At 41.0% G+C, this 11,552-nt stretch overlaps 1 protein-coding gene across 4 annotated transcripts in view; it reads right to left on the bottom strand.

Moving 5' to 3' along the window:
* Nucleotides 1-305: 305 nt before the first annotated feature.
* mad2l2 (mitotic arrest deficient 2 like 2) overlaps nt 306-11,552 on the bottom strand; it is a 31,357-nt gene continuing 20,110 nt past the window's right edge. For all 4 annotated transcript variants that reach the window (XM_069918740.1, XM_069918738.1, XM_069918739.1 and 1 more), the window contains 4 exons: nt 6,974-7,068; nt 5,168-5,241; nt 1,967-2,059; nt 306-1,611 (listed from right to left, as the gene is read on the bottom strand). In XM_069918740.1, coding sequence (XP_069774841.1) covers nt 1,570-1,611; nt 1,967-2,059; nt 5,168-5,241; nt 6,974-7,068 — 304 coding nt within the window. In that variant the 3' untranslated portion in view covers nt 306-1,569. The remainder of the gene's footprint in view (nt 1,612-1,966; nt 2,060-5,167; nt 5,242-6,973; nt 7,069-11,552) is intronic.

Raw genomic sequence — 11,552 nt, 5'->3', positions numbered from 1 at the left:
GCCCACCCCGCCGCGTCACGGCGTCCTTCGCCGCCCGAGCCCGTCTGCCTCTCTCCATCGGCACGCACCTGAAGAGCAGGCGAAGAACCGGGATCACAATGGAAGTTACACGAATCACCTTCGCTCCATCGAGGACATCGACAGGGCGCGGTGCCTGAAGAAAGGAGTCTCCATCCTCAAGGATCCCCACCACCCTCTTCACTCTGCCGCCATCAGGAAAAGGGTACAGGAGCCTGAAGTCGAGCACGGGGTCAGCTTCTTCCCTTCTGCCATCAGATCCCAGAATGAACCAAATATACTCTGTCTTTTTCTTGCACTATTTTTATTTATTTTGTAAGGTGGTTTATATAAATGTTTGCACTGAGATGCTGCTGCAAAAGATCTGACAGGTTCACAATACATTCTGATTGACCCATGGTGGACAAGTTTAGAATACATCAGCAAAAAACTTTACTGGAAACCAGACATAATGGAGGTTCAAATGGATGGAGACAAGTTGTGCTTAAAGTCAATAAATTCAGTTGTCTCCATTAGGATTTGTCAAGGTTAATTATTGAAGGATATGGGTTAACCACATGCTATTTATTATAAATGGAAAGGAGGCTTTCAAAAACAAATTATTGGATCACTGGGAATATTTTGGTTAATAAAGGAGTCAGTCCTGATGCGGTTTTGGCAAACTGACTAAATTGAGTATGGATGTAGGGAAATCATGTCGCAGTTGCAGTTGTACAAGTCATCAGTTAGTGAGGGTCCAATCAGTGTCCTATGTTCAGTTTTGGTTGCCATGTACCACAGGAAAGATGTCCCCAAGCTGGAGAGGATGCCAATCAAGGTTGGTGCCTAAACTATAGGGAGATTAGGGCTTTAGGGTTTATATTTCTTGGGGCCCAGAAATTTCGGAAGATGGGTGATCTCATGGAGGAATGCAAAATCATGAGAGGAATATATTTGGGTAAACACAATGTCTTTTGACAAGAGTAGGAGAATTAGTAATCATAGGTTTAAGGTGAGGGGGAAGAGGTTTAACTGGAAGGGTAACTATTTCATACAGAGGGTGGTGGGTGCATGAAACAGGCTGCCAAAGGAGGTGGTTAAGGCAGGTACCATTGCAATGTTTAAGAAATTTAAGAAACAGGACAGGTACATGAATAACATGTAAGATGCTGGCAGATACCTCCTGAGCAGTTCTACATTTTGTAAATAGTAATGTTCATATAGATATAACTTCAGTGCACAGTGCATTCCTGTACTGTCTACTGATCATATTTTGAAAAGTAATGCCCACTCATAAAAAAATAACTACTTTGCAACACTCACTCAACTATTAATTTATAATCAATATCTCTTCATTCTTAATGTACACTCAACACATATAAATGGTCAAACCACAATACAGAATACAGAAAATTAACACACATTCACAGATTCTAATTCAGGATATGATCCACATAATGCATCACATTTCAAAGGTTTTCAGAAATTCTTCATTTGCCATAAATCAATTCAGTGTTGAAGCACACGCACTTCTTTAGGATCTGTGTTCCTCCTGGTGTTACAGCCATTCAGTCAGGAAATTTTCTGAGCTCTCTCTTCCACATATAATTGCATCTTAAATAAGGGAAGAAAAGCATGAATCAGGTGTGTGCATCATTGTAAAAATACAGTATCCTGCAGTAGCAGACTAAAGGAAAGATCATTATTTGAGTCACTTATAATGTTCTTAAAATGAAAATCATGAGTTTAATTTGAGAACCTTGGATATTTCGTCCACCAGTTCAGTTAATAAAACAAATTAGATTATCCTCATTATGGCATTTTCCAGCAATGGGATGCATTTACCACCTTGCAAACAAACTTGCAAAATTACTTGAAGTCTTTCCATTACAAACTGAAGAACTAAGTACTAAAAGTCACAAGAGTGTCTGTTGAAACAATCAAGATTTTGCTAAAATGCAAGTGTTACCTTTAAGATATCGGAAGTCATGGTTTTTAACGGGATTAGCCTTGGCTCCCGCATGTTTACTTCTTGTTCATCAGCATGAATCCAAGGGAAATCCTGCATTGAAATTAAACAAATGAGTAAAGAAACAACTGATAGTAAAACTTATTTTCTACTGATTTATCATCCGCATGTTGCAATACAGCTGCTTCAATACCTAACTTAATGGCACCACAATATGAAAGAGCATTTCGGAGACCAGCAGAATGATTGGAATAAATTTGTCAGCTGTTTTGTGGGACTGAAGGGACCTTCTGACAGGTGGGATATTTTCAAAGCTTCTCTCTCCTCCCTGACCCCAGATGTAACAATCGAGGCTGGGTCAAGCCAAGTAGAGCTGGGATCACTGAGTCGACGGACTCGCTGAATCAATGAGGCCATCTTATGAGAGGGTTCCTTCCTGCACCTGCACTCTCCCATCACAGCTGTTTCCATGATCCTCGCCCAAACACCCATTTCCAACTTATTAAACGTTCACAGAAACAGAACATTGTCATAACCTGGAGGTTTCCTGCGTGCCTATATCCTCCACTCCCTTTCATTGCTTCACTCTAATTAACAGTTGAGGATGACGAATCGCATGTTTGGCTTCATTGAGCAAAAGAGATGGAAAATCACATTACAATTTTGTAAAATATTAGTTAGTCCATGCTTGGAATATTATGTGCAGATCTGGTCGCCACACTATCAGAAGGAAGTGATTAAGCTAGAGTTAAGTCCAAAAAAGATGTTGCTTAGATTGGAAGGCTTCTTATAATATTTGATAGGTTCAGTCTGTTTTCCCAGGAGTGAAAAAAGGCAGGAGATATATAAATTATGACAGACAGACAGGATAAACAACCAATGTTTGTTTCACATAGAAGGGTAGTCTCAAATATGAGGACATAGCTTTTAAATGAGTGGGGGAGGAGGTTTAAAGTAGATGTGAAGAGAAAGTTCTTCACACAGTTATTGGTATCTGGAATGAGCAGTCAAAGAAGATGAAGAGGCAGGACCAATAACAACATTTCAGAGGCATCTGGACAGGGACTTGATTGAGCAAGGCAGGTGGGATTAGTATAGCTGGGCATGATGTTCAGCATAAACTCTGTGGGGCCTGTTTCTATGCCATGCATCTCTAAAACAGTAATTGATGATGGGTATGTCAACAACAACCTCAAAGATTTGTCCACAATATTTAAAAGCACCTGTTTTTGCTCCTGCTGGACTCAATTACAGCAAATGACAGGGTCAGCAAAGGAGTTTTTTTTTCCAAATATGGAAAAACTTGTCCTAAAGGTGCATTAAATGCAAGTCCAATTTCAGTCATTGAATAAAAGGATACATACATTAATTTGAAATGGAAATCTTGTTTTCATGTTTGTTTTTTTTCACATAGGCTTCCATGCCCCCATCCCACCTGTGCAAGAGCCCTTATCTATCTTTGTATGTGCATATCTCCTTGACAATCTGACTGTATCCTGTATGTGCAGGTATGCTATCAGAAGGCCTTTTCATGGAGGAAAAAAGGCAAATGTAAAGACAGAGATTCTCTGTCTTTAATCACTGCACTTACCTCCATAAAATGTCCGAAGGCGGATGGATTGTTGCAATACGCTCCAGCTTCCAACCACCTAGGGAGGTACACTTAAAGGTAGAGGGTAGTGCTCCACCTCCTTCAAATGAATGCCACTGAAAGCAGCTGCAAAGGGAAGGGCTGATGACACTGTAAGCCCGCCACCAAAGCGTGTATTTTAAAGCGCTCAGTGTGATCAGATACAGGGCAATAGCAACCACAATTTGTCTCTAAAAGATCATTCATACAAGTGATAGCTAAAGATTTTTGTTGTTCTTGGTGGGAGGGAATGTCAATATTAATTTTTCACTTGCAGGCATCACGGTGACCGGCAGCACAACTGCACCACTCGCCCTGCCTCCCTCAGATCCGGAAGATGGCTCCCAACTCAGCTCTCCTTAAGGCAACGCTGGATTTGTATTATAGGCTGTCACCAAAAAAGGTAAATTCACCTTTTTCTTTTCCTTGAGCCGGTTTTAATGCGGGGTTACACCATAAAAAGGCCTAGTGATTAAGCTAGAGGACAAAAGGTTAAGAATGGATTCTTGGAGAATTCTAAAAGGAACAGGAAGACAAATCTTCAGACATCGTCTGTTTTGTTCACATAAGTGATTGTACTCCTAGGCGGATAGGGAAAATTAAATAATCTAAGGGCGGCACAGTTGGCATGGCAAAGATTCCATTATTTTCAAGTAATACTACATTTAAAATGTAGCATACATGAAATTCTTTAACTTTGTCTACCATAAGAAAGAGAGAATTGCCACTTTGTCCAGCACTCCTCACAGAAATGAGGTCCCAGCAAGGATCAAACTCGCGATCCCTGGTTTATAAGACCAGTGCTCTAACCACTGAGCTAGTGGTTAGTGCAACACCTTTAAAGCGCTAGCAATTGGGACCAGACCAGGGTTTGAATCCCGCACTGTCTGTAAGGAGTTTGTACGTTCTCCCCATGTCTGTGTGGGTTTTCCCTGGGGCTCCGGTTTCCTCCCACCATTCAAAACTTATCACGGGGTTGCAGGACAATTGGGTGGGCTGAAATGGCCTGTTACGTGCTATATGTCTAATTTTTTTTTAAACAAAGCTGAACCACTCAAGTGAACGACAAAAATTATACTGAGCAAAAGTGAATGGTCACTCATGTTAGGTACAATAATAGATCCTCAGTCATAAATATTATTTGCAACTTTGGTCAAATAGACTTATCTGAGGAACTTAAAAGATGGGGACATAAGAGAAAAGAATTTATTAGTTTACCTCCAACTGCATATTCATTTTTGTTACATTATACAAAAACACCCAACACTTACAATGTGATCAATCAGCATTATTTCAATTACTCTACATTTTTTTTCTGTTTTTCCAATCAAAGTGAAGACATTTTTAGGTGGGGAACAGTACCTGGATTTTTGAAAGAGTAGGCCAATTACTGAGAAAAAGGAATAATCTATTTTGAAAGCAGAGAAACCAAGGTCTGAACAGTAAGTACTAAGTGACAAATGTATATTCAGAATATCTATCCCCTATTGGGTATATGCACAACATCAAATGCACACAAATATCTATACATTTCACACTGAGGATCAAAGCCAAGTAAAAAGATTATTCACCTTTATCACCTGAATCTTCTCCATGTTTCGAGTGGCAACATCTCTGGTATAAACCAGCACAGTGAAGGTACAGCCTGAAAAAAAGCACATTTCAGATCCAATTGACAGTTATTTCCCTACACACACACACACAAAAAACATATATACGTACATTTTATATTATTAGATTGAAAGGACAAGCAATAAAAAAATATAGATATGCAGTGTATATAGATATATGCAAGCAAGCTTTTTCCACTAAGGTTAGGAGAGCTAAACACTAGAGAACACAGGTTAAGGCCGAGAGGGGAAAAGTTTAAACATTATGGGGAACTTCTTCACGCAGAGTGGTGGGAGTGTTGAATGAACTCCCAGCTGAATTGGTGAATGCAAGCTCATTTAAGAAAATTTTAGACAGGGACATGGATAGGAGGGATATGGTCTGAGTGCAGGTCAGTGTGTCTGATTAATAGTTCAGAAGGGCCGAACAGCCTGTTTCTGTGCTGTACTGTTCTATGGAAGTACTGCATCATGGTACTTGAAACAGTTGAACTGTTTCATTTGGATGACTTAGTCCCGACATTGAGCCAGTACACTTGGAACATCCCAGCTCAATTCTTGGTTTGTGTTAAATCATTCAATCCTCTGGGGCAACAGAAAAGGGGATAAATAAAAATCAAACTCAATGATCCAAAAGGAAACACAAGCTCTATCTTCGATTCAATCCTTATTTCCTTTGATGCCTTTCATCCAAAAATATTTCAGTATCAGTCTTGAATGTCCCTAACTAAATATTCCTAGCTCACCAGGGTAAAACATGAAAGTCTACAGTCACTGTGATTGAAGTAAAAACACAATGCTGGAGAAACTCAGCAGGTCAAACAGTGTACTTTATAGAGCAAAGATAAAGATACATAACCAATGTTTTGGGCTTGAGCCCCTCATCAATGTATGAAAACATTTAGACAGTCACCCGAACAAAATGGCAGGGGGAGAGGTAGGGGGAGGAGCACAGCCTCAAAGGCAGAAGGTCTGAGGTGGAAAAGAGAAGGAGGGCACACCAGCAAACAGGGGGAGGCGGATGGCTCAATGAATGAAGAGAAGAGGTGGAGAGCTGGAAGAAAGAAGACAAAGGGAATGGGAAGGGAGGGAGAACAAAAGGTAGGCGAGCAGAAACTGGAGAAGTGAATGTTAATGCCATCCAGTTGGAGAGTGCCTACATGGAAAATTAAGTGTTGTTCCTCAAATTACGGTGGTCTGGGTGGAATAGTACATGTCATTGGGCCATGGAACTGAAGTCGTTAGCCACTGAAAGATCCCAGTCACTGATGCAGACAGAGTGAAGGTACTTGGCAAACTCCCAGTCTCCATTCCTAGTCCACCCTCAGTGAAGAACTTCCTCTTCTCCATGCTGAATGGCCATCCCTATACAAGAAAATTCAATTGCTTTCAGGAAAGGAGGGGAAAGAAAGTACAATTCCACATAAGAAAAGGTTGGTGTAGCAGTTATTTGCATGCCATTAAAGCATCAGTGATCGAGACAATGGTGCATATCCCACGCTGTTTGTAAGGAATTTGTACATTCTCCCTTTGTCTGCGTGGATTTTCTCAATGGGCTCTGGTTTCCTCCCACCAATCAAAACATACCAGGATTGTAGATTAATGTAAATTTGGTGGCACAGATTAGTGAGCCAAAATGGCCTGTTATGTCAAATTTTAAAAAGAAATCTCACTCCCAGCTTAAATTCCATCCAGACAGCATCTCTGCCATCCAATCTTTCTATGACAGTGAAAGTACAATAAATCCATCCCTAATTAATGATTTACCTGGAGGATTCATGTCCAGAATTGCGTCACAGACACTGATCTTCAGAATTGAAGCTCGAAGGAGCTGCTCAACACGGGACAGCAGCGAGTCAGAGCTACAAAGAGAAAGGTTAAACAGTTTAGGACTATGAGGGGAGATTTAACAGATATTTATTTATTTTTATAGATATAATACTTGTCCCACATATGTATTATTTGTCTGTATGTATGTTATGCCTGGTTGATGTGTCTGCATGTTTCGCATCGAGGACCGGAGAACGCTGTTTTTTTGGGTTGCACTTGTACAATCAGATGACAATAAACTTGACTTGAAAATTATGAGGGGTATGGATGGGCTTTTTCCACTAAGGGAAGGTGAGACACAAACCAGAGTACATTGGTTAAGGATGAAAGGGGAAAAAAAGGTTTAGGGTGAATTTCTTCACACAAGCCCCTTTTACATTGGCAACCCATTAAATTGGCAGGTGAACAAACCATTTTGAAATATCAGTAGGGACGTTCACATTGCACCAAGAAAAACCGGTTCTGTGCGCCCTTTCACATTACCTACCAATGCCAGCATATCAGAGGCTCTTCATAACGGAAAAATCATGCAAATGCTGTGTGAAAAATATTTTTTGCTCTTTCTATTCCCTGCTTTTGTAAGAACTTCCCACGCAGGCAAGAACATCATCAGCGCATCTCTAATGGGACCAGGTATACCCTGTCACTCATTCACATTGGGTAACCTGGTATGCCAATTCGAAATGGATCAGCTTTGATACTTACAAGCCAAAATCAGTAAAAACCCCAGTATCCGGAATTCAAGCAACTGGCAAAAAAAAATTGCAGAAAATAAATGGGTAAAAAATACGAAAGTTTAAAATTAGCACGCCTCGCTGCTAGTTCACCAATCACGCAATTTCAAGCAAATGCAAATTCACTTCAATAGCATCTACCAATCCCCTTAGGTGCCGGATGCCAGGAGATTTCCTGTAATAAAAGTTTCAAAATAAGTAGAGAGGAAATATTTCTTTTGCTGGTGCAGCTGTATATTACAATCACAGGCGCAAGGAACCAGTAAAATATGGAGTGAACACAGAGAAATTCATGCATAGAAGATGGTCAAGATCTGTAACACCATACAAAAATGCAGTAGAAATTAAGTTATACAGTCAATTAGGATGTATATGTAGAGAATGATTTGCAGGGTTACAGAGGGTGTGGAGAGGAAAGAAAGAAAAGCTTTTTCAGAGATGTGGTTGAAATACAGTGGCCAAAATGGCCATCAAAGCACCACAGGATTCTATGATTACAGGCCCACTGTCAATACTCAGTGGGATAGCAGCCCTCAGTACCATAGCTTCAGGCACCATAAACTGTACACTATTTCATTTCCGTCCTTTCCACATGATCTTTTTAAAACTCAAATTAAGCTGTTAAACGAACACCATTATTTTACATTGGAGTGCAGGTCCCCCAGGTATCAAATGTCACCGAGCAAAAATCCCAAACACATCTTTTATCCCTTGTCGGGCAACCACATCTCCCCTCTCCATTTGGATTTGCGAATTCACTCGCAAACGTCAACTGATTTTGCAGTGACCGTAACTCCTCCCCACCCAGCCCCCCCCGGAAAAGATTTCAATTTTCATATGTAACAAAGGTCACTCTTTTAATTCCCTCTATTCCCTTTCCCTCCCTTATTAGTTCTTGTCTCTACTCTATATATTTTCCTCTAAATACGGATACATTCATGTATACACACTATATATATATATATATATATATACACACACATATACCCCTATACACATATGCATATAGTTCGTGGTCATTTTTACTCTCATTACATGTCTTCATCTCTCTGCTTGTTTTGTAGTTGTTCTGCAAATTTTCTTGCTTCCTCTGGATCCGAGAATATTCTGTTTTGTTGCCCTGGAATAACTATTTTAAGTACCGCTGGGTACTTTAACATAAATTTATATCCATTTTTCCATAAGATCGTTTTTGCTGTATTGAACTCCTTCCTCTTCTTCAGGAGTTCAAAACTTATGTCTGGATAGAAAAAAATTTTTTGACCTTTATATTCCAGTGGCTTTTTGTCTTCTCTTACTTTCTTCATTGCTTTCTCCAATATATTTTCTCTTGTTGTATATCTTAAGAATTTTACTAAAATGGATCTTGGTTTTTGCTGCAGTTGTGGTTTCGGGGCTAAAGTTCTATGTGCCCTCTCTATTTCCATTTCTTCCTGTAATTCTGGTCTTCCTAGGACCCTGGGGATCCAATCTTTTATAAATTCTCTCATATTCTTGCCTTCTTCATCTTCCTTAAGGCCCACTATCTTTATATTATTTCTTCTATTATAGTTTTCTATTATATCTATCTTCTGAGCTAACAGCTCATGTGCCTCTTTAACTTTTTTATTAGATTCTTCTAATTTCTCTTTTAAGTCCTCTACTTCCATTTCTACAATTATTTCTCATTCTTCCATATTTTCCACTCTTTTTCCTATCTCTGATATGACCATTTCTATTTTATTCATTTTTTCTTCTGCATTCTTAATTCTCCTTTTTATCTCATTAAATTCTTGTAATTGCCATTCTTTCACTGATTCCATATATTCTTTAAAAAAAAGATATATCCATTGTCTTGCCTTTCTCTTCTTCCATTTCTTTCTGTTCTTCTTCTTCTTCTTCCTCTGGGTTGACCATCTGTTGTTTCCTTGTTTTCTTTTTACCCTCTTCTTTCTTGTTGTCGTTATTGTCTGTGTTCTGCACCTGCTGCTGTGCTGCAGGTGTCTCTCTCAGCTGTGGAGATCGACTCCTCAGCTGTTCCCCCCTCCCGTCAGTGTGTTTTTTTTCATGTGCGGTTGCGCACTTTTACTCGACTCTGCGAGCCATTTTTGTAGTCCCGAGCCCGGGACTTCCACTGACCTGCGGGAGCGGGCTTCTCTCTCTGTGGCGGGCCTCTTCGTACAGGTAAGGCCTTCATCTTCTTCTTCCGACGTTCTTTCTTCCTCTTTTCTTCCCGTTGTTTTCGACTTTTCTCTCTTCTCTGCCATTTTCTTCTCACCTTTATTTTTACTTTGATGTAAATTTTAAGCTTGTACCTTTGTGCTTTGTGTGGTTTTTTTTAACTTTTCGGGAGAGGGCTGGAATTCCCTGACCGGCCACTACTCCATCACGTGACTCCTCTCAATCCCAAACATATCTGAAGCAAATAAATCCATTGCATCATTTTTCACAGATCTTGTGATACTAGAAGTAGAATATAATGTTTACTACACATCTCCCTTCTTTGGCTTGGCTTCGCAGACGAAGATTTATGGAGGGGTAAATGTCCACGTCAGCTGCAGGCTCGTTTGTGGCTGACAAGTCCGATGCGGGACAGGCAGACACGGTTGCAGCGGTTGCAGGGGAAAATTGGTTGGTTGGGGTTGGGTGTTGGGTTTTTCCTCTTTTGTCAGTGAGGTGGGCTCTGCGGTCTTCTTCAAAGGAGGTTGCTGCCCGCCGAACTGTGAGGCACCAAGATGCACGGTTTGAGGCGATATCAGCCCACTGGAGGTGGTCAATGTGGCAGGCACCAAGAGATTTCTTTAGGGAGTCCTTGTACCTCTTCTTTGGTACACCTCTGTCACGGTGGCCAGTGGAGAGCTCGCCATATAACACGATCTTGGGAAGGCGATGGTCATCCATTCTGGAGACATGACCTACCCAGCGCAGTTGGATCTTCAGCAGCGTGGATTCGATGCTGTCGGCCTCTGCCATCTTGAGTACTTCAATGTTAGGAATGAAGTCGCTCCAATGAATGTTGAGGATGGAGCGGAGACAACGCTGGTGGAAGCGTTCTAGGAGCCGTAGGTGATGCCAGTAGAGGACCCATGATTCGGAGCCGAACAGGAGAGTGGGTATGACAACGGCTCTGTATACGCTAATCTTTGTGAGGTTTTTCAGTTGGTTGTTTTTCCAGACTCTCTTGTGTAGTCTTCCAAAGGCGCTATTTGCTTTGGCGAGTCTGTTGTCTATCTCGTTGTCGATCCTTCCATCCGATGAAATGGTGCACCCGAGATAGGTAAACTGGTTGACCGTTTTGAGTTTTGTGTGCCCGATGGAGATGTGGGGGGGCTGGTAGTCATGGTGGGGATCTGGCTGATGGAGGACCTCAGTTTTCTTCAGGCTGACTTCCAGGCCAAACATTTTGGCAGTTTCCGCAAAACAGGACATCAAGCGCTGAAGAGCTGGCTCTGAATGGGCAACTAAAGCGGCATCGTCTGCAAAGAGTAGTTCACAGACAAGTTGCTCTTGTGTCTTGGTGTGAGCTTGCAGGCGCCTCATATTGAAGAGACTGCCATCCGTGCGGTACCGGATGTAAACAGCATCTTCATTGATTAGGTCTTTCATAGCTTGGTTCAGCATCATGTTTTTTTTTTTTTTTTTTTTTTTTTTTTTTTTTTTTTAATTTTTCACACCATAAATCACAATAGCCATGATATACACTTTTTCTTTTCCACACATTTACAGTGACTTTTTCTCCCTCCCCCCTCCCTCGCCACCCCCCCATCCCCCCCCCTCTCATCCATTTTAGTTATACAATCTAG

This window comes from Narcine bancroftii, chromosome 2 (assembly GCF_036971445.1).
Source record: "Narcine bancroftii isolate sNarBan1 chromosome 2, sNarBan1.hap1, whole genome shotgun sequence".
Lineage (NCBI taxonomy): Eukaryota > Metazoa > Chordata > Chondrichthyes > Torpediniformes > Narcinidae > Narcine > Narcine bancroftii.
The sequence above is the reverse complement of the archived record's forward strand: the minus strand, read 5'-3'. Positions and strand labels throughout refer to the sequence as shown.